Source organism: Nematolebias whitei, chromosome 18 (assembly GCF_014905685.2).
Source record: "Nematolebias whitei isolate Nwh7 chromosome 18, NemWhi1, whole genome shotgun sequence".
NCBI lineage: Eukaryota > Metazoa > Chordata > Actinopteri > Cyprinodontiformes > Rivulidae > Nematolebias > Nematolebias whitei.
The window spans coordinates 29,731,806-29,754,331 of record NC_056515.1 but is presented as its reverse complement, the minus strand read 5'-3'; the positions used below and the strand labels follow the sequence as shown (position 1 = coordinate 29,754,331).

At 37.0% G+C, this 22,526-nt stretch overlaps 1 protein-coding gene across 1 annotated transcript; it reads right to left on the bottom strand.

Moving 5' to 3' along the window:
- Positions 1–4,887: 4,887 nt before the first annotated feature.
- Positions 4,888–9,532, bottom strand: LOC119424749 (calsenilin-like). Its single transcript, XM_037692250.1, has 8 exons — positions 9,345–9,532; positions 7,488–7,612; positions 6,837–6,906; positions 6,382–6,452; positions 6,191–6,298; positions 6,011–6,115; positions 5,023–5,085; positions 4,888–4,935 (listed from the first exon to the last, which is right to left on the bottom strand). Exons 1-8 carry the CDS (start codon positions 9,445–9,447, stop codon positions 4,888–4,890), a joined length of 693 nt encoding a protein of 230 aa, XP_037548178.1. The 5' UTR covers positions 9,448–9,532.
- Positions 9,533–22,526: the final 12,994 nt, after the last annotated feature.

The window sequence follows — 22,526 nt, the reverse complement described above, 5'->3', positions numbered from 1 at the left end:
CTTGCTTTTGTTTTTCCTTCAGACTTATGCTGGTGCACTCTTTATACACATCAACTAACATGGTTTGTTATGGAAGCTTATGCGTTTAATAAAATAAAGTTCAAAATAACTTATCGGTCCAATCCATTCATCCACTATCAATTTTTACACATTTTTTTAATTGTTCTAATAAATCTGGCTTAGTAGATTTTAAAATACTACAAGATTTGCTTGTTTAGCAGTTATGCACTGAGCAGTTTGCATTTTTTTGTAGGAAAATACAAAATATAGAGTTTATTGTTCCTAATTATAGGATTTAATTGATATTCACATGCATTTAATGATATTGGGTATTAAAAACTGTTTTCAGCTTCATTTCAATGCTATTGTTTTCACAATCTTTTCAGTTATTGTGAAGCAATAAGTTTAATTCATCGTTTGATAAAATGATCTATTACGTATTTCTTAGGCGTCTGGTGATTTTGCGTTCAAGAGGAAGCTAAAATCATAGAAAACGTGTCTCCAGTCATCTTTCTAGTATCGAATAGTTTAGAACAGGGGTCTGCAACCTGCGGCTCTGGAGCCACATGTGGCTCTTTGGTCCCTCTGCAGCGGCTCTTTCAGGCTTTGACCAAAACTAAAATAAAACTAAATTTTATTTAAATTCTTGTCAACAATGAAAATGGCTAGTTTTAGCAGATTTTCTGTCATTTTCAAATATGTGAATAATGGTACAAATACAGGCGCAAAAGATGTGCACTACATCATGCTAGGAGTTTTTTTAGCCACTTTGTTAAATCGACTTCCAGTCTCTCAACGAGACCTTTCTCTCAAAACCACCAGAATGTTTTGTAGTATCTAAGACGAGGTGCTGAGAAGGAATATGGTGAGTAACTTTGATAACACTAAGAATAAAACACAAAAAGCAAAGTCAAAGTAAACTAAAGTATTTATTTTACTTTAAAAATGTAACAAACTGGCCTAATTTTATACTTTTATGCTTTAAGTAGGAAACTTAATTCTCCAACAATTAAGAACTCCTGCAGAGTTCAGCATTTTAATTTTTATAAAATTGTGTATTTTTTTCTTTATTTACATGAAACTGATCTTTTCTTTTGTATTAAAATGTAAAAAATATCAATAAATGTTAATAATGGTTAGACTTTTTACTTTATATCACTCCCACTGGATGGAAAAGCCACGTCCAACAAACTTGTAGTGGCCCATGAGCCACCAGTTGACAGTACACAGTTGTAGCAGGTTTTTCGACTCTGGACACGTCACAATTATTAAGCAAAATGGCAAAAAAGGCTCTTTTTATCACAAAGGTTGCAGACCCCTGGTTTAGAACAAACATTTTCACACTGTATAATGTAATGCACACTAGGAAGAATTGGTTGTTGACAACTTTAATGTCACTTTTAAACTTCATGGGTCACATCATTTGTTGATAATCCAGGTCAGAAAAGGCACCACATGTCCGAGCGTGGGGAAGATGTTTCTGTTAGCCGGGGCGGCTCCTCTAACGAATACCTTCCACACAGACTGGTTGTGGTGTCTTTGGTTGTCCTGGTAATAAGGTTGTTGTTGCTCAGAGGCGACTGGCTTGTAATGGTTCCCAGTCCCGTGCTTTGGCTTTCCGAGGAACCCGAGGCCTGTGCCGCCCAACATGCCGGCCGCTGCTGCTCCTGCCCACTTCAGGCCCTGCTTGGAGAGGCCTCGACCCTGGGAGGGAGACGCTTTGTCACCGTCGCTTTTCCCACGACCCTTGAAGCTGGCCCCTCGCTTACCGCATGCAGCCGGGCACAGAGCTGCCACGAGCAGCAACAAAATCCAGAATGAGAGACGCCTCAGCCGGGCAGCCATCACCGGAGAGCTGCAAACACCACAAAATGAACTGAGCTCAAACTTTTCAATGCTGTTGCTAAAAGAATATTACAGCAATAACATGTTTTTTTAACTAGGAGACAGAATGAAGTGTGCTGGCACGGGTTCAAACTTCTGATTTATTGTTCCTGCACAAAGTCACACAAACAAAGCAGGCATCCAGAAACATCCGTTGACACCAGGACTAGCTGTGATGCAGATTCCACCTTTTCAAAATGTCTTTTTTTTAAACGAGCAATAGAAATATTGAATAGATTTTCACATATTTAGTGCAGGAAACCTTACATTGTTGCAACTGATGTGCATAGAAAGGTTATTAAAAGGGCAATAACAATGCAACTATTGCTTTTATTTTTAATAATAAAAAAAATATGACTAGGTTTGTTATATCACTATCAACTTTGAAACTATTTTCTATTTGGACTGAAAAAATAGTCACAATTTGGAGTAAAACAACATTTGAGGACTTATTTATTTTTGGTTTGTGAAATATTGACATACATTTATCAAATTTCCTTAAACAATTATCAATATTTAGGTGTACAGTATGTGACATGTATCAAACATGCTGATCCTGGGTAGCTGTAGATGAAAAATAAAATAAAAAGAGTTCAAAACTCACCTTTCTGACGGATCCCGCAGGTAAGTTATGACTCTGAAACAGCAGCTCTTGGTCAAGCCTCTTCACTTACAGAGCTTCAGAGCAGCATGTTGGTTTTTATCATCATGTCTATACCTTCATCCAGCATCCATTGTCTCCACCCCCCAAACAAACCCCTGCTCTCCGCTGTTGGTTCTAGATGTTCAATAAAAGGCCAGAACAGCTCTGGTGTTTCTGCTGATGCAGATGTTTTCTCCCCTTATGGAGCAAATTAAAAACCTGGTTAACTTGTTTATATTTGTATTTTAGCAAAACTCTGTAGGGAATTGTAATTAGAAATAAAAAAAGCGTGCATTCTTTGACGACTTCATGGCAGAGTTTCAAACTAAAATCACCTTATATCGAAAAATGACAGAGTTGTAGCCATTTAGAACGACATTATGCACAGTCTCATGCATTCTGTGATTTTAACTGCTCTGTTAGGAGGGATGTGCATGGATGACTCTCAGCTACTACCACACCAAATTTAAGCTGAACAGATGGACACAAGCAGAAAACATTACTGCCTTTGGCAACAGGCGACACAAAGGAGTTTTATTACCTCCATCTAGGAGCTGATATGTTTTTCAACCTGTTAACATAAGTTATAAACAGATGTTGTCGATTATTAAATGATATCAGTCCAGGTCAGAATTTGTTTTGGCTGTAATCTTAAACTGACATTGGTCTGCAAATGATCAAGAATAAAAGAGTTACTAATTCAACAACAACAAACAAAAAAAACCATTACAGAGTAAAATACTTTTTGAAAACATTTTCTATGAAATATATAAAAAAAAGTGATGCAAAGGAAAAAGAATTGTAGACGACATGCAACTCTCCAGACAGATTAAAAATGAGACACAGCGTCTCGTGTGAATAATCTGTTTTGTGTTTCAGGGTTCAGATGAGGCCCTCGAGGGTAGAATACGAACAATTAGAGCTTTATGGAGCTAAACTCGAACATTTGAGTAAAACAATGAATCACACTTGTAAACAGCTGCATGAATCATGTTTCTTTTTTCATCTTCAGTAATACGCAGAAGTAAGTTACAGAAATCTGATGTGAAATTTAATGACATGTTCTGCTTAGTTCATTATCCTAGTGGAAATTGATAGTGCAAATAAAATTACATTAATGTGGGAAGGATAAAACAGTTGTCATTTGTAAATACATAAACTTGTTTAAAATTCAAAATGCGCTCAAAGTGGTTTGCATCTCATGCTTTTTAATTTCTTGAAATGCTCATGTTTAGCTAGCAGTGAAATAGTACATAATTGCCACGTCACATTTATTTTACGCGCAGAAACAAATATTGAATGTTTCATGCCCCCCCACCAAAAAAAAAAAGGATAAAAATCATTGCTTTGAAATGTCATTTGGATTATAGGACACGTGCATCTCAAAAAATCTGAATATTGTGGAAAAGTTTTTTTTTTTTTTGTCAATCATTTCAGAAAGTGAGACATATAATATGTAGGTTTATTACATATAGTGAAATATTTCAAGCTTTTATTTCTTGTAGTTTTGATGATTATGACTTACAAAAAAAAAGTAAAAAAAAAAAATCAATGTCTCTGAAAATTAGAATATCTCAGAGACAGCTTTTGGTACGTTTGTCAGTGTGGGCCAAGTCCTGCTGGAAAATGAGCTCAGCATCTCCAGCAGAAGGAAGCATGACGAGCTCTAAAACGTCTGCGTTGACTGTGGACCTCAGAAAACTCAGTGGACCAACACCAGCAGAGGACATGGCCCCAAACCATCACTGACTGTGGAAACGTCCCTCTGAACTTCAAGCAACGTGGCTTCCAGACTCTGGGACCTTGATTTCCAAATAACATCATTTACTTAAACCTGAAAAGAGGTCTTTGGACCACTGAGCAACAGTCCAGCTCTTTCTGTCATCAGCAGGTAAGATGCTTCTGACGTTTGGTTCAGGAGTGGCTGGACTTGAGGAATGAAACATTTGTAGCTCATGGAGGGTGTGACACCATGAATTTACATTTTTGAACCCCTTCACAATATAAAAAAAAATTTCTGAGCCACTTAATTAAAAAAAAAAATTGTTTGTAAGCCATAATCATCAAACTTATAAGAAATAAAAGCTCTAAATATTTCACGCTGTGTGTAATGAATCTATATAAAATGATTTTCACTTCCTGAAAATGAGTGACTGAGAAAAAAAATTGAACTTTTTCACAAAATTCAAATATTTTAAGATGCACATGTAGATGCTGCACAATTCTCCAAGATTCCAGTTTGAATGGAAAAATAATTGTGTTCACTTCTTTATAGAAACGTGTCTTTTTTTCTCTTGTGGCCATTTAGGCCCCTGGAGATGACAAGTTGGGTGTTTCTGATCCAAAAGTCTTTACAAAAACTAAATGACGTTCTCAAAGAGCTGCATGGACGACATTATATTTTCATCCTGTTGAAAGAATTAAAAAAAAAAATAATAACATTTAATTACCCAGCTACTGTTTTGTAAGCATTATCACTGTAATGAGGAATTTACCTTTTGGCAGGTTTCAATGAATTCATCTATTGTCACAATCCCATCCCTGTTTCGATCCATTTTCTAAAAAATTAAAGGAGAAATATTCACATTTATTATATTTGGAATGAAAAAAAAATACACAAAAAAGTTTATGAGTTAATCTGATTAGAACCAGGGAGACATTTTCTTGGATTGAAAGCGATGGAGAAGTAGCGAGGCAAATAAGAAGTAGTGTTGTGAAAGGTGTGATAGCACCCCCTGGTGGATGCCAGTGAAAATGCACGTTTAACTCCACATAAGGGAACACAGACATAAATATTAATTTATTAATGCAATTTTTTTATGTCTATGAGGGAACACTGGACACTATGAGACAACCCGGAAGTTGAGGCCAGAGCAGAAACAAAGTCCCCACTGGATGGTCCCAATGCAAGTTTTAACCCCCCCCCCCCCTACATTACTTTTATTAAAAATGATGATGATGCATTAGTTATGATTAGTGATTAGTTGATTCAAGCTTAAAAACATTCTTCTGTAACACAATGATCCCATAAACCAGGTCCTGCTGGCTTCAGTTCCCAACAGAGACAGAATGGAAGAACATCTGGTCTAGTATTATAATACCGGCTATGTTGATGCTCCAAATAGTTTAAAAAAATTTAATGAATAAAACAGTTTCATTAGAGTTGTGTATGTTTAAATGTATTGATATTTTGATATTAATGAGTTTTATACATTTGGTCGTCCATATAATCCAGAACAGATTTTGGTTCGTTGCTTTGTTCTCTTGTGGTCCTCTGTTCCATCAGCCACTTCTCTCATCAGCCCCTGTCCTTTAACTTTCCCAACTTCACCTCACTCACCAATTGAGCAATGCTGGTCCCCCTGACTCTACTCAAGTCTACATGTGTTTCTCTGCATCTGATCCTCACACAGACTGTTGCTGAATCTGTAAAATATACAGATGTAAGGATAAAAAAAAAAAAAAACACATCTAAGGTTTTACCTGGAAGAATTTCTCCACGTGCTCAAAGGGAGAATCATCCCGTACGCTGGGTAACGTGTATCTGCCCATCATGTCATAAATCGATGTCATTATTGCCAACATTTCCTGCAGGAAACAGACAGTTTATCCATGTAAACAACGTCACCACAGCTAATTCAGAGTTTTCCTTATCGACTGTACCTCCTTTGTGATGTAGCCGTCCTTGTTAATGTCATACAGATTAAAAGCCCACCGAAGCTTCTCTGTGACAGAACCCCTGAGCAAAACAGACAGTCCTAACACAAAGTCCTGTAGACACAATTTAAAGGGTAACCGTTAACTTTCTTTAAATAATAAAATTACGTATAGCCTTCAGCTCCTGGTGTACTCACTTCAAATCGGATCGAACCGTTCCTGTCCATGTCGAAAGCGTTGAACAAGAAATGTGCGTATGTGGTCGCATCTGAAAACAAATGTTGAGTAAAGGATTGAAATTTAACAGCGCACAACGTTTGACTATTTGGTTTTACAGAATCACTTTTCTATTGTTGCAATATGGCACATGCATAAACCATTTACCGTATTTTTCAGAGTAAAAGGTGCACCGGATTATAAGTGAAACAAAACAGTCAGCTAAGTCAAACTTTATTCAACTCATTCACAATAACCACATATAATCAGTTTGAGAGCAGAAAGCACAACCAGAATTAATGCATAAGGTGCACCAGATTATAAGGCTCACTGTCAATTTTTGAGAAAATTAAAGGATTTTAAAGTGCGCCTTATAGTCCGAAAAATACGGTATATTATTGTTGAACAAGATGCATGCTGAAGTCAGATGATTTACCTCCTTGAGGGAAAAACTGTGAGTAGATGGTCTTGAATGTTTCTTCATCCACCAGCCCGCTGGGACATTCCTGTTGATGGATAAACAAACAAAGACACGGACACATGTAAAAAAAATTACCAGTTTAATATTGATTAAAGCAATACTGTCCAATAGTTATCAGTCTTAGTAAGCATTATGCTAATAATCCCTTCTGAATTACTGAAAATGTAAACATTTAAAATATATCAATGAGAGTTAATGATAAATCATGAAAACTCTTTCGCAAATGATTTTGGACATTTTAACTGCATGATTCAACACTTGCCTGGTTCCAAATTAAGTAAATTGATGAACAACAATCCTAAAAGCTTATATTTCATTGGCAAAATCCAAACCAAGATGCAGAAGAAGTGAAGTGATTCACATTGTGCATGAGATAAATAAAATGTATATATATATATTGTCTACATTTCTACATTAATTATGGAATAACAGATGTTTAGTCAACTGTTTTCCTTTTCTTAGTTAATAACTCACTTATAAATGAGTACTGCTTTTGTTTTGACAAATTCTAGTAATGCTGTATGGAATTACAAAAATAAAGTATACTGTAAAATTAGAAATATCAGCTGTTTGAACACTTAATGACTGTGCTGACTGCTTTCATACATTTTTGAAGCCTCTGTAAAGCGACTGCAGCTCCTTCCTGGTGAACTGGGTCTGGGCTTGGAGCTGCTCGAGGCCCTCAGGCTGGTGACGCACCATGGAAAGTTCGAGGTCACTGTCGCAGCTGTCTGTTGAACGAAACCAGAGAACACGAGAGAAGACAAGGGAGGACGACAAGAGGGTGGAAACAGCAATAAGACAAGAAAAAAGAAAAGGAGGACTGGGGAGGAGCGCAAGTTGCGCAACATACTGGAAAATTAAAAAGACGGATAAATAATAAAAACACCCACCATCTTTGCACAAACAAAATGATTTCAAAGCCAGCGTAAAGAGATAACAGGTGGGGAAAAGGGGCAAAGGTGAGAGATACAGAGGCATGAGCAGTTTCAGATTTAAATTTGACAATAAAAATGAAAGAAAGTTAAACAAAAACAGGCAAAATGAAAAGAAAAACACGTAAAAATACTGCAACAAGTGTGCAGGTATGATAAAATTTAAAATAAACTACCATTAGTGTATGAAAATAATTTGCCAAATCTAAATACTAATTGTCAAGTTTCATTTTTTTAATGATGTGACTTGCTGGTAATTTTTTTCTGTATTCATTAAAATTGTTGTAATGTTTTCTTTGTGGATTTTGTAAAGGCAACTAATGAGACTAAAAGCCTATTTCCAGAAAATAAAGTATCATATATTGTATTCTATCGTATCATACCGTAACATATTTTGCATCGTATCATACTGTATCGTATATTGAATCATATTGTAATATATCATAATGTATCACATAATGTCTCATTATTTCTCAAATTTTGTTTAGTTTCCTATCATATACTGATATTGAAATTATGATATGGTGTTATGTAAATATATTATGTTTCATATACTGTGTTGTATCATAATGTACACTGGATTGTATATCATATTGTATCATATAGGATTGTATCATTCCTGCTTATTGTGGACACTTTACAGTTATAATTTATAATATTTATTAATTCAACTCATCCAGTAGTCCCTATAATAACAAAGATTTACGGAACAGTGAAAAAATAAATTAAAAATTTCTGCGATCATTTGTGATGAACCATACATTTTGAATATTGACTGATGCTCATTTATAAATAGGTTTGGTCTAATTTCCCTTTTGTCATGAACTCTACCAAGTTTTAGCTTAGAAAAATAAATAAATTAAAAAAAGTAATTTTTCCCGTCTTGTATCTTTCTGTTTTTATTAATTTTTTTAAAGCAGTTTTTCAGATCAGCGTCGCTCATATAGGGCACAGCTTCCACATAAAAAGTAACAAATTTAAGACATGGACATAAATAATAATAATAATAAAATAAAAAAAATATACTTGCATACTGAGAAAAAGTTCAGTCTGCTGTTTAAAAACAAACAACAACAAAAAAAACTTTACAGGTTTAAATGAATTCATATTTAAATTGAATGCATTTCTTGGAACCACTATAGAAAAAAATCTGACCAATAATTTACTCACCATCTTTACAATTTGTCACAAGAACAGATTTGAACAGGACAAGAGAGAGATGAAATAAAGGAGTGGGAGGGAAAGAAAAAAAATGTACATGAATATTTAAAATAATCAGCTTTATACACATATTTACAAAGTGAGCATGTTAAAAGGTAAAGACGCACACTTTTTTAAATCTATCTCATGAATCACAGTGAAGGAATTTATTGAAATACTTTTTCTTTGCAAAGAAATTAGGGAAAAGAATTACACTAAAGTTTTAGAACTGAAATAAAACAGAAACTTGACATTTATGCTATTATTTCCTAATCAATTAATGAGATCATGGCTTCAAAGAACAAGAAAACATCAAGTTTTATCCTACCTTCCAAAGATAAAGGCTCCCAAACACCAAATTGTTTGAGGACAACAATAAATAGTCCGACAACAACAGCAATGGCAAATATTTCCATCCCCTCCAAACCCATTGTTGATTTGATTTATATATATCACCTCTGAAAATGTTATTTTAGATAAAACAAAGTGGAAACGTCTCAGAAGTCTCTCTTGTCCTAAACTGATGACGCTGACAGAGCAGCTCCGCACATCACCTGCTGTCTGTCATCTTCTTCATCCATCAGCCTCCTTTAACTCATCTGATGCTTGTATTTGTACTAGCATCAGCAATTATGACTTAAACTGCCGAGCAGCCAAGAAAAAGAAAAAGACAATGAGTGCGGAGCGTCCTCACTGACAAGTCTTACTGAGTTTTCCTCCATGTCATCCAAAGTTATCTCCACTTCAATCCATCTAAGCAGCATCGTTTCACATCCTGGTTCACTTCTTTCCCGAGCACCGTGTGTGAAGTTACATCTGAGTGTGGCGGTATGGAAGGTTTTAAGTGAAGGAATTTCTTTATTGCTGCTTTACTGACAGTCAAATCTGTCTTTAAGCCCAACGAGTTCAGCGATGCAAAACTGTAAAACCAGACATTGATCCATATCTGCTGATGGCTGCGATCTGAGCAGCACTTAGAGAAAATGAATCTTGCTCAGCCCCGTGTTGGGCTGCTTGGATCTCCAGACTTGGTCACTGGTACTTATACTTAAGGAGTCAAACGGTTTTAATCAGACTCGACTTACTATGAGACCACTGTGACTGGAAAGGCAACGTTTTGTGAAACTGTAGAACAGTAAAGAACGAGTTAAAGCCACGGTGCAAACAAGGTAAGTGCCTCGGCTCAGTCGTGCTACAATCAAACTGTCCTGGAGGGCAGTGAAAGCAAAGAAGAGTGTGAGCACAGTTCACAACTGATGAGTCTGCAGAACTTAATGGACTCGGTTTAAGCATCGGGAGTGGAAAGCTAATCAATCATCAAGAGTTAAAATATTAGTCTGGGAACGGGCAGGGAAAGTGGGCCGCGTGTGCGTTTTTATTAACAGAAACTTTGTGTGGGTTGGTAGTCAGCTGGTTTCTCAAATGAACTACTTAAAAAAAATCCCAAAAATGTATCAGGACCTCAAATACTGTTCCAAAGTGTGTTTTAGATTTAAATTGTATACAAAGGCCTGCTTTAGGGTGAAATTGAGCAGAATACACAACTTACAGATATTTATGTAGCAAAATAGCATAAAAATGCTACTTTGTAAGTTTGACTTTGACAAGGAAAAGTTTGTCTTTCACAAAATAAGTCCCAATATCCAAGCAGTTCCTTTAGCACTTCAGTGCACTCATCTTGCACATACATTTTAATCTTGCCTTCGTTTCCAGTCAATACCTACAGCAGCCATTTGTTGCATGCAGTTATTTTCCTTGTAAAGTCAATTTCAAGTTAAGTTTTTCTGTGCAAGAAGGAGATACTGCGTTATTTTCTGTGGTAACTCACAAGCCATAAAATAATGTAACATAGTGCTGTTTAATGCTCCTTAAGTGCTGATCTATTCTTCTATTGAATACAGACAGCAGGAGTGAGGTGGCTTTATCATGCAGAGATGCAGCCTTCAGCCTCCTCATCAGGATTTAATGACTGCAGAGAGAACTACATTACAGATCAGACTCTGCTGACCTATTCATCACATAAAGATATGTCTCATCACAACCTGACTGGATACGCTCAAGCTTTGACCTCCTGGCTTTTTGCTTTTTCCCCACAAGAAATTTCCAACCTTAAGAGCGCTCAGGCAAAGAGCTGATACAAGAAGACACCACCTGTCTTTACGTTTGATTTTTCTTTCATCAAATTCAAACGGCTCGGTCTCTAAATGGGCAAATATGATTTTAGTTTTCTAAAATCAGCAATAACTGGCCAGGTTGCTGCAGGAAATCAGCTGCATTTTTTTTTTTTTACATCAAATACTTGACAATACGCGACTATAAAATACAAGCCCACTCGATAAACTCTTTTTTAACATTTGCTACATGTTGACAAGTTGACTGCCTTTTCTGTGCACTTTTACCAACTCTGCACCACATATCACACACATCCATGATTTGCTTGCATCTCTGAGATTTTAACTTTCTGCCTTGAGGTTTGGGTCAACCTGTTAAAACACATTTTCTGACTGTTTTTTTTCCAATTTGCCACCTCCTTCCAGCAGAGGGTGCACACCTGAGACCCCATCTGTTGTAGACAGAATGGTGAGCAGGAGACACTCAGGTGCTGTAATATCTACACACCACTAGATGGTAAGAAAGTTGTTACAAACTGGAGGGTATATGTTCAAATATTGACATTTTTCCATATCTGTGCATGTCTAGAGTCAAAAAACAAACAGAAAAACATCATTCTGTCCTGGAAAACATTGGATGGAAGGTTTAAAAGTTTGAGAAAGTTTGCTCCAACAGCGGAATTGTAAGATAGGTGTATATATGGTACTAATCATTTATACAATGATTAGCTTAAAATGCATGTTGGCATGAAAATTATGAAAAAATTGGCACTGGTGGAAAAGACAAGTCTGGTTGCATGTCTGCAGAGACGTTAGCTCAATAGAAGAATTAAAAAAGGGGGCAGCCCAATGAAAGGCTGATCTCTCTTTTAATGTTTAAACAACAGTAAATAACAACATGTGATTTAATTCTGTCAAAAAACAGAAATTCAGTGTGAATAAAGGGAGAGTAAACAGTGAGAAAAATGAGCTCAGCAGAATATAAATGGTTCATTTCCTGACAGATTAACTGCACTGGGTGGCACAGACAGATGCTATCACGGTAAACATTAAAGAAAAATGACAAAACCTTAAAGAACATTGAAATCTATGACATCATACATAAAAATCTGTATCCAGAACTATGTTAAATGGTGTGATTTAAAAGTTTAAAAACAGTACTTTTCAAGATTTATTGATGTGAAATTATGAAATGTGAGTCCACACTCATTGTAAACAAAGCACTCGGCTGAATCAAAAAGCTGGAAGTTTAAGTGACACAATTAACCTACGGTACTCTCTACGCTGGCAAAATCGGACCAGCGCGGATTTGAAGAGAAGACTTTTAGGTGGAAAGCTAAAAGTGAATCTGTTATAAATGTAAATGAAAAGAGAAGGAAAGAATAAAACAGCCGTCAAAAGTAAATCTCGGGGCTCAAGCAGGACGGTGGAGACAGAGCTCGGCTTTCAAGCACACGGTTTTTACAAAACTTCTTATAGACGGATAATTTCACAGTTCCTATTTTTATCTTCATACTTTACTTAACAAATATGTACACATATAATACTAATATAATATATGTACATATAACACATAAAAATGTTCTGATTTCGTAATTCCAAGCAGCTTTTTCATGGACATCGCCAACTTATTTTCAGTCACTTCAGCTGTTTTTGTAACAAACACACATTTGGTATCTATCTATTCACAATTGATGCTTACATATTTTAAGGACGCATAAATCGGAGAAAAATATTGTGCAGACTTTCAAACATTTCAGTACAAAAATAAGAAACTGTCCAGATGACCTGACTGAAACTTGTTGGATTGTATACCTGGATTATTGAGCATGGACTTGGTTGTTTTGAACCAGTTTGACACGACTGTCGACGAGGGAGAGGGTGGGCACCGGAGGAGAGGGTGTGCCTGCCCCAGAGTTCATCTTAGCACCAATATAACATTTTTTTTTTCACTTTGGAGCAAGCTGTCGGGGGGAGAATCAGTGTTTTGTTGTGTGTTTCCTTAAACTGATGAAGACTTCGGGATGTAAGGTAAAACGTTTCAGCACACACAACAAAAGAAACCGTCCAGATGACTTTGTTTCTTTGTCATGATTTTGTTCTTTTGACCAGCCTTCATGTGAGTGCAGTTGTGCCTTTTGAAATGTAAATATAAAAAATGAAGCAGATGCTGATGTTTCTTGCAGCATATGAGGGCGGCATGGTGGTGCAGTGGTTAGCACTGGCTGTGTAATGCATCTACCTGGCCCTTGTTGTGTTGTGCTGGCGATGATCCACTTGACGAGGCAGCAGTTCATCAGAGATTTGCGTGTTAAACGTGGTCTTTGCCACTTGGAACCCTCCACTTGTCCTCCTGGGTTTGGATCTTTTCCATTAGCATCGGGAAGCAGATCGCCATCCACGGCCTTCTTTTCTGCCTGAAAGAAACAGAAAGAAATTACCCGTTTAGAAAAGAAGATACAACATGCAAGCAGAAGACAAGAGCAGAACATCTCAGGTTCTACAGCTGGTTGTTCTTTTCATGTCCATGTGTTTTGTGTTTCTCTGATTTAACAAATGTATTATTTGTTATTGGATTTAATTCAGTACTGACATGTTTGATTTGGGGAAAAATAAGAAAAATATCAGGTGACAACAAGAAATGACTGCTCAGTTTTCTCTGATTCAAGCACAAAAAAATTCTCAGATTTGAAAACTTTTAATTTCTGCTAGTTTTTTTTTTTTTTTTTTTTTTTTTCAGTCTGAAATTTGATTTTATTTTTGTTTAGGCACCATCTCCATTTTGGAGATTGACTGGTAAATGTTAACACGGAGTCACAGTGTCACAGTGCAAGTACTTTTTTATTAGTTTAAATTTGACCTAAAGGACACATTTTCTGCCTATTTACTTAAAACCAAGACTTTTGACTGATCCTCTTACTTTTCCTTTAGCGCTGCTCCTTAATAAGCCTTTTCTGTTTGTTTGACATGAACGGCTTGCTGGGAAGCAAGTTGCTGAAAGCACAGACCGAACGACAGCACGGGGAGCATCTCGGTCCCCTCCGTACCCTGTCAGGATTTAGAGAGCGTGCAGCATCCAGAATGTTGCTCAATTATTCACACTCCTTAAAACCACATCAATAAAAGATCAGAGTTACAGCTGCCACGCTGAGGTGTGTAATAACCCCCTGTCTGTGTGAATGATGACTAAGTGAGATTTGATAAACCGTCCAAATCTGCATGAAAGGTACCAGAGAAGCACCTGTGCAAACGTTCAATCATGCACACAATTAGAGTTTAAGAAGAAGCATGAATGCATATCTAAGTGCATGAAGAAGTCTCATATGTGAGCGCTCCTAAAAGAGTTGTCATATAAAACAACAATGTTTTTGCAACTACATCCTGAAAAGATTTAGTTTTAAAGCAAGTGTGATTTGAAGACGTTGCATTATTAAAAGACAAGAAGACGAGCTGTATGGCGTGATGCTCCATGTGATCATCCAAAATTAGACATGAACTCTGCAGGAAACCGACCTCCACTGATCTTCACATATGTTACTGCTTTGTACCATGCTTACTGTCAATAAACAGAGTTTTAATTGTGTTGTTTTTAAATCCTATCAGGTTTCCTACTTGCCTTTTTTTTCATATAACTACAGATTATTGCTTTTTCTTCACTGACTTTATTTAAACAGCACAACCAGATGATATTCTCCCGTGTTTGGAAGTTAGGGAGTCTTAGTTTGATGTACTTGTACTTAAATTAGGTCTGGATGTGTATTTATTGCTCTACATCTATCACGTCTCTGATTCCAAGACAAAATGTTCAATGCAAGAATTGAACGTGCAACTTTTACCTTTATTTATTGAGTTAAACTGCTTTTCATGAATCACGCCAAAGAACAAATCACACTAAATCGTAGGTTCTGAGTTTTGTTTCCTGTTGATACATTAAAGTTAATAACACAAAACTTACATGGATAACTTGTTCAGTGATATACAAATTAATTAATGATTCCTGTACCTGCATTGCGTCTGGATTTCAGTCTCGGCTTTGAAGAAAAGTCACTCCAGCCGTTCTCCTGCGCTCCTGAGAAGACCTTCGGTGATCTGCAGCAGCAGCAGCTTTCAGCACAGACAGAAACACGGGAGATATTTAAAGGAGGAGCAGAGCTGCTCAGTGTCCTGCATTCACATGCCCAGTGGAGGACAAACACCATCAAACTGTAACCATCGTGCTAGAAGCTCAAACCTGAAGACGTGATGATGTCTGGGGTTTTGCAGGGTAGTCGTGACATTCAGCATAAAGCGAGCTGGTCTTAACAAGTGAGCAGCGGAGGGAGCGGTGGTCAGGTGTTTGCATGGTGACAAATGTTATTAGAAGCACCAGACAGATTATAACCGGAGGAGAAGAAGCGTGAGGCTAGACTCAGACAGCGTGGCTCTCTAAGGAAATTAAAAAGCATCACAGCTGACTGTAGGATCCTACAGATTAAATAACGAGCGGGGAGAGTTTCTTTTAAGTTTAAGTCAAGTTTTATTGTGGCACTTTCAGCTTTGGATTTTTATAACAAACCGTCATAATTTACTCATAAAGACAGCTTCAGAAAATGAATAAAGAAGTAAAAATTTGGGGCATTAAAATTGGTTGAGAATAAACATTTACTTTGTTGTGGACTTTTTTGGAAGGAATACTTCTCTGACCTTCTCAATCCCACGGTACATCTTCAATGGAGGAAGCTGAGTCGCGGGACTTCGGGGTTGGTCTGTCCATAACTGTGGCTGAGGTCGCCGAGGTAGTTAAAAAGCTCCATGGTGGCAGGGATCCAGGGGATCTGCCCTGATTTCCTTAAGGCTCTGGCTGTTGTGTGGCTGTCTTGGTTGACATGGCTTTGAAACATCATGTGGACATTGGGGTGGTGGTTCCCATCTTCAAAAATGGGGACCAGAAGGTGTGCTCCAATAACAGGGGCATCATTCTCTTCAGCGTCCCTGGTAAGGTCTATTAAGGTGTACTGGAGAAGCAAGTATGATCACTGGTCAAACCTCAGATCTAGGAGGCCCAATGCAGGTTTCATCCTGGCCATGAAACACTGGACCAGCTCTTTACCCTCATTAGGGTCCTCAAGGGGTCATGTAAGTTTGCCCATCAATGTTATCCATTTTGTGGACTTGGAGAAGGCGTTTGACTATGTTCATTGAGGTACACTGTAGGGGGTGTTCTGCGAGTATGGGATTGGGGCTCTGTTGCTACGGGTTGTTCGGTCCCTATACGAGCGGAGCCAGAGTTTGTTGTGTATTGCCAGCAGTAAGTCAGACCCCTTCAGGATGGGAGTTGGACTCCACCAGGGCTGCACATTGTCACAGATTCTGTTCATAACTTTTTTGGACAGAATTTCTTGGTGCAGCCAGGGGGCAGAAGGAGTCCAGTTTGGTGACCTCAGTATTCCATCTCTGCTATTTGCAGATGATGTGGTCCTGTTGGCTTCATCGTGATGTGCTCTTCACCACTCACTGGAGCAGTTTGCAGCAGAGTGTGAAGTGGCTGGGATGAGAATCAGCACCTCCAAATTTGAGGCCATGATCTCGAGTCAGCAAAGGGTGGACTGCTCTCTTCAGGTCGAGGGTGAGGTTCTGCTTCAAGTGGAGGAGTTCAAGTATCTCTGGGATTTGTTCACGAGTGAGGGAAGAATGGAGTGTGAGATTTACAGATGGATTGATGCAGCATCTGCAGTTTTGCAGACTACTGTATATGCCGGTCTGTTTTCGTGAAGAGGGAGCTGAGCTGTAAAGCTAAGCTCTCCGTTAACCAGTCATTCTACGTTCCTACCCTCACCATTACCACAAACTCCGGGTAATGACCAAAAGAACGAGATCTCAGAAACAGGCGGTTGAAATGAGTTTCCTCCGCAGGATAGCTGAACTCTCCCTTAAAGATAGGGTGAGAAGTTCAGTCATCCGGGAGAGACTTGGAGTAAAACCGCTGCTCCTCCACATCGAGAGGAGCCAGTTGAGGTGGTTCGGGCATCTGGTATGGATGCTCCCTGGACTTCTCTCTAGGGAGGTGCTTTGGGCATGTCCGACTGGGACGAGACTCTGAGAAAGACCCAGGACATGCTGGAGAGACTACGTTTTTCGGTTGGCAAATCCCAGAAGAGCAAGATGCAGCTGAGGAAAGAGATGTCTGGGCTTCCCTGTCAAGTTGCTGCCCCTGCAACCCGACTTCGGAACAAGCGGAAGATAATGGACGGACGGACGAATGGATGGAGAATGTGCTATATATAGCTTTTTTCTTTACAGTTTGCAAAAAGTCCTTACATTGTGTCTGTGTTAAAAAAAAAAAAAAAAAAAAAAATTTTTTACATGTGTAGCTTTTAACAAAATTCTAGAAACAATTACAAATCAACAGCAGCTCACAGATAGAGAAGACAACGAAAAGCACAATTTTAATTGTCTTAACATTTGCTTTGTTTTCTTGATTTAATTTTTTTTGTAGAATTTTCTTTTATTGTTTCAGTTTTAAAATATTTGATTTGTGAAAAGCTTTTTGTTGTGTTCACTTTTAGTTTGCTGTAGTTTCAGAAAAAAAAACTGTGATTTGAAAAAGAGTTCATAAATGCTGATGATTTTTATTTTCATTTTGTTTATTGTGTTCTTTTTTTACTCTGTAAACTGTTTGTTGTTGTATTTACTAAAACTGGTGCATTTTTGTTTAGTTGCATTTGATTTTTTTTATCTAGATCATTTTTTGTTTTGTTTTCATAGAATAAATCTGTGTATTTCTGGCTTTGTTGTATTTTTCAAATTAAATTTTGTGCTTTAAAAACTATTTCAGCTAACACTAAAGCCTATTGCTTTTATAAGAACTCATTTTATTGCTGCCATCCTCTGCCACCTTGTAAACTTCATAAAACCAAGTTTAAACTGGCTGCATGTACAGTAGATACAGTAGAAGTTGTATTCCAGCAACCTTCTTTTGTTTTGACTTTGAAATGTGAAATTACATCTCAGCATACTCAAGGTTTCGTGTTATCAGGAAGAGGTAAATGAAAACGAGTGCAGGAGGCTTCCAGAAATAAACACTGACATTTCATCTTTGACTCTGAAGGTGGATTATGATTGCACAGTTAAGGAAAGAAGACCAACTTAAAACAAGAGGCAGGGAAATGTTGAATGATGCACAGAATGTAATAAATAAAAGCTTGTTCGTGTTTTCATTGTGTCCAAGCTTGATCTTTTGCTAAAACCTGTGAAGAAATTTAAGAAAAAAAGCTCAGACTGTTAAACTATCCAAGTTTTCTCAATGTTTCCCCTTAATATCAACCATAATTTAATTATATATAAATACACTCAACACCAGTTTAGTAAAGTTTCTTGAAATGTTACAAACTAAATCCATATCCTTGTGACTTTACTAGATTATACCAAAGCAGTTTGTTTCTTTTCTCAGGTTCAGATTTATGTTTTAATGTAATCTAATGTTTGATTTGTTCACCATTAACCATTTTTATTGATAAGAATCTGAATAAATCCATTAACTCCACTGTGTCCTTGTGCCTCCTGCAGATTCATCTCTCCTGCAGACGCTGACATTATTTTTAGCTTCCAGTTTCCCAGGTGCCTTTACACACAAGCTCTGCCTTTAATTGAAGGTGTGTGTTGTTCAGTGCAGATGTGCTGTGTGTGGGCCCACAACGTGTGTATTCACAGAGGCTTTTTCTTTTATTTCCTCTCTACCCTCATAAATGTTGCATTTTCTTCAGAACTGTCTCAAACACTCACATGCATGGCTGCACATACACACATATTGTCCCCTTTTTGTCAGAAATCATAAGAATTGTATTAGTGAATGTAATTATAATAGGATAAAAGTCAAATTATTTCTAAGAATATTTAAGAATGCATTGAGAACAAACAATGGGGTCTTGAAAATTTTTCTACGCAGAATGAAATGGTGCAGAGATGGTGAGACAGGAGAGTTGTGGGTTCATTTGCCTGTCAGGAGTCGTGTTGCAAAGACAAGAGCAGAAACTAGCCGATACCAAAGTAACTCCAGCTTAGGTAAAAATAAATCATGAATTTCTTTTTCATTATTAGTGAATGAGAGAAAAGGTTAGCAAATGGCCCACAACAGAGCAATACTAGCTCCGATAGCGTAATTTTTTTGTCAAATGTAAAAATATTATCAAAAATTACCTCGGTTTTTATTTTATTTTATAAGTTTTCAAAGGGCCAAAATCAAGGATTCAAGGTTCTTTATTTGTCGTTCGCACCACAAAATTGTGTACATAGGGTCCCAGATACTTAGCAAATAAACTAACTTACATTTAGTTAAATCATTACTGTGGGAAAAGCTCAGTGGGTTTTTAAATATTAACTTCAGATTTTTCTCATTCAGGTAAAAAGGCTTTAGCACTTTCAAAGAGTTGTGGTTTTCCTTTTGAGCGGAAAATATTTGAGAATTATTTGCACAGCACTGGGATAAAATTTTGTTTGTAGAAACTCAACCAAATGGCAGCACATACAAGAAGAAAATTACTGGACTGAGAACAGAGCCTTGAGGGTCTCCTCATGAACCAGACTGACCAAACAAACTGTAATTGTTAGTGTGTTGAACATCTGTTGATATGACATGTTCAGATAGTATTTTTTTCATTACTAATGTTGTTTTTAAAAAGAGATAAGTGGACAGGGACAGAACACTTTATTGATTAATGTAAATATGAAAGTTTGTCAAAATACTTTAATGACTGAACTGATATTAAAAAATAGTGAAGAAGTCCATCAAATTTTCTATTTATTTGTCCAAAGATTCAATATAAATGTAGTTAAACTAGATTAAAAAAAAAAAAAGTTTAGGTTTAAAATAAAATATTTTCACATCAAGCCACTGTTTGTCACTGAATGTTGCTAGAGCCAAAGTTCATATTTTGTGTTTTCTATGTTCCTCATACTCCTTTTCCTCAACGTCTTCTTTTTCTTCTGACGCTGAGTTGCGTCACTGCTGCCATCAATGAATCTACAACATTTCTCACATTTTAGTGCAAAGGAAACAAATATTACTCTGTTCTTGCAGTGTGGTTTTGAATGTTTTAATTTTTTACATTTCTCTCAACTTGGTTTTTGTTACCTCCACCCCTTCCATTGTTGTAAAAAAACGACAACAACAAAAAACCATAGGAGTGATGCAGCAGATTGCAGCCTCTTCTTTTAGCCTCACACTCAGATTTTCCACCCATGAGAATGACAGAAACGATAACTAAAAGACCTTTTAATGATTTAATTAACTCTAAACTTATAATCACCTCCTTGGGTTCATTATGTTTTATTAGGAACCACTGCAGGTCATAGGTTAATTACACGTGTCTTTATTTTACTGCTTTCCCTCTGTGGACATCTCCTGGGACAGTGGAAGAGAAAAAGATAAAAGTTTTATAGCTTGCTGCCGTCTGCTCCTTACAGTCACTGCACATCATAACTAATGCAACACACACTCCATATGTGACCTGATTTTTCTTTTATGCAGGGCTACTGCCTTCTGCATCACTCAAATGAGCAGTAATATATAACAATATTTGCAAAAACACATCAGGAGAAATGATCTGTTACAATCTGTCTGAAAACAACAACAAAAAATGCCAAATCTAAGAAATAGTATTTAAGAAAACCGAATAGAAAAACACTGAACATGTGTCAATCCACTACAAAATATTTCAATACTTTTTGTTTAAAAATGCAAATTTGTTCTCTAAAATGATTCCCCCTTCTCTTCCTGTTAATTTTAATTTCTCAGACAGTAATTATGTTTATTGGTTGTTATACAAGCTTATTTATGCTGCATGCATACAGGCCAGCAGTTTGATAACTTTTTGATATTTTTATTTGTAAGAAGCAGAAACATGAGCACAAACCTAGCCCATATTTTTACTAAACTTCTCTGTATGTCTTAACACATCCTGGATTTGGTTTTCTGTTCAGACACTAGATGTCATCCTTGATTACAACCCCAAATCAAACAGACATGATGTTTTCCTCCAGAGTGTCTTTGGTCAGAGGCTTCTTCTGATCCGCTGTGAGACAGACCACTACATGCCCACAGCCATCAGCATCTTTATCAGCTCTGTAATGAAACCATAATGAGTTAAAACATTTAATTTTCCTTTGGGATTATTAAAGTATTTTAAAATTTGAATTGTATTGAATTGACATGTACAAAACTATTTATTTTACTCTCAGCAGCTTGCCTCAGAGGTGTAAAAATGATTTGGTTTCTCCTGAATTTTTAAAAAAAATCTCGTTGAGAGGCTGGAAGATGTAATTAATGAAATAGCAAACAGGTATGACATACTGGCTCGAACTGATCAGAACATTTTCCTTCTTGCATTATTAGCATCAACTTGACAGTTGTTTCAGTTACATAACTATCTAAATTCGGATATTTCTATTATGGTGAATATAAGTTATGATAATTTCCATTTCGGTCAAACCTAAAACGAGTCGCATGTAGCTCCAGAGCTGAGGGTTGCAGACCCCTGACCTAAAATGAGATTAAAAGGAGCAGAATGCCAAAGCAACAAATGCTTCTATAGAAATATGATCAATTAAAAAAACAAATTGAAAATACTTTTTATGAACATCCAAGAGTCACATAGTATTGTTTGTTTAATAGGTTTAAATCCTTCCATAAAGTTCAACTTTTTGTGGTACCCCTATAACAATAAAGTTGAGAAAACTTTCACACATATTTTGAAAAAGCCCCAAGTTAGATAACCAAAACTGATGTAATCTGACTTTCAATTGACTCCAGAGATCTGCCATAATGTTAAGTAAGCTCAGACCATCTGTGTTTGATATATTAACCTGATGCAACGTCTTGAAACCCCAATTTTTTATTGCGTCAGAACGTTTCTTGTTGCATACTTCAAAACATTTACCGGTAGTCAGCACCAGATCTCAACTTCAGTTTATCTATAACAGCACAGGACGGACTTAGGACTCGGCTAGAGTAGAGTTCTTTCTTTTTCTCCCCTATCTCGTGTCTCATTGTCTAGATTTGAATGATTTTGTTTACTTTTGGGAGAGAGCAAAGAGGGCTGCCAAGAAATGTAAAAAAATAGAAGCAGGAAATCTGTTTCCTGTCGAGGATCAGTTGCTGCTCTCTCTGTCTCAGGCATGCGACTGTAAAAACAGTCATTTAAGACAGATAAACATTTTTACACCTCATCAGATTAAGAGCTCAGAGAAGCAAACTTTCCACAGTGACTTCACAATCCAAACGTGCCCAGGCAAGACAAGACAAGAGGATAATTACAGTCTGCCTCAGTTTCCCGATACTGTGACGTTTGAGGGGCCCTCGCTGAGATTCCCTTGATATCGCTTGTGGGGGCTGGGGTTACTTCTGTGCCGCCCCTTTCATTTCC

What these genes read in the sequence shown, in the direction of transcription:
- LOC119424749 (XM_037692250.1), bottom strand. Translation starts at nt 9,447, where the DNA reads ATGGGTTTGGAGGGGATGGAAATATTTGCCATTGCTGTTGTTGTCGGA. An exon ending in ACAGTTTTTCCCTCAAGGAG is followed by an intron (nt 6,453 to 6,836) that starts GTAAATCATCTG and finishes ATTTGTTTTCAG; the next exon opens with ATGCGACCACATACGCACAT. An exon ending in ACGGTTCGATCCGATTTGAA is followed by an intron (nt 6,299 to 6,381) that starts GTGAGTACACCA and finishes TTGTGTCTACAG; the next exon opens with GACTTTGTGTTAGGACTGTC.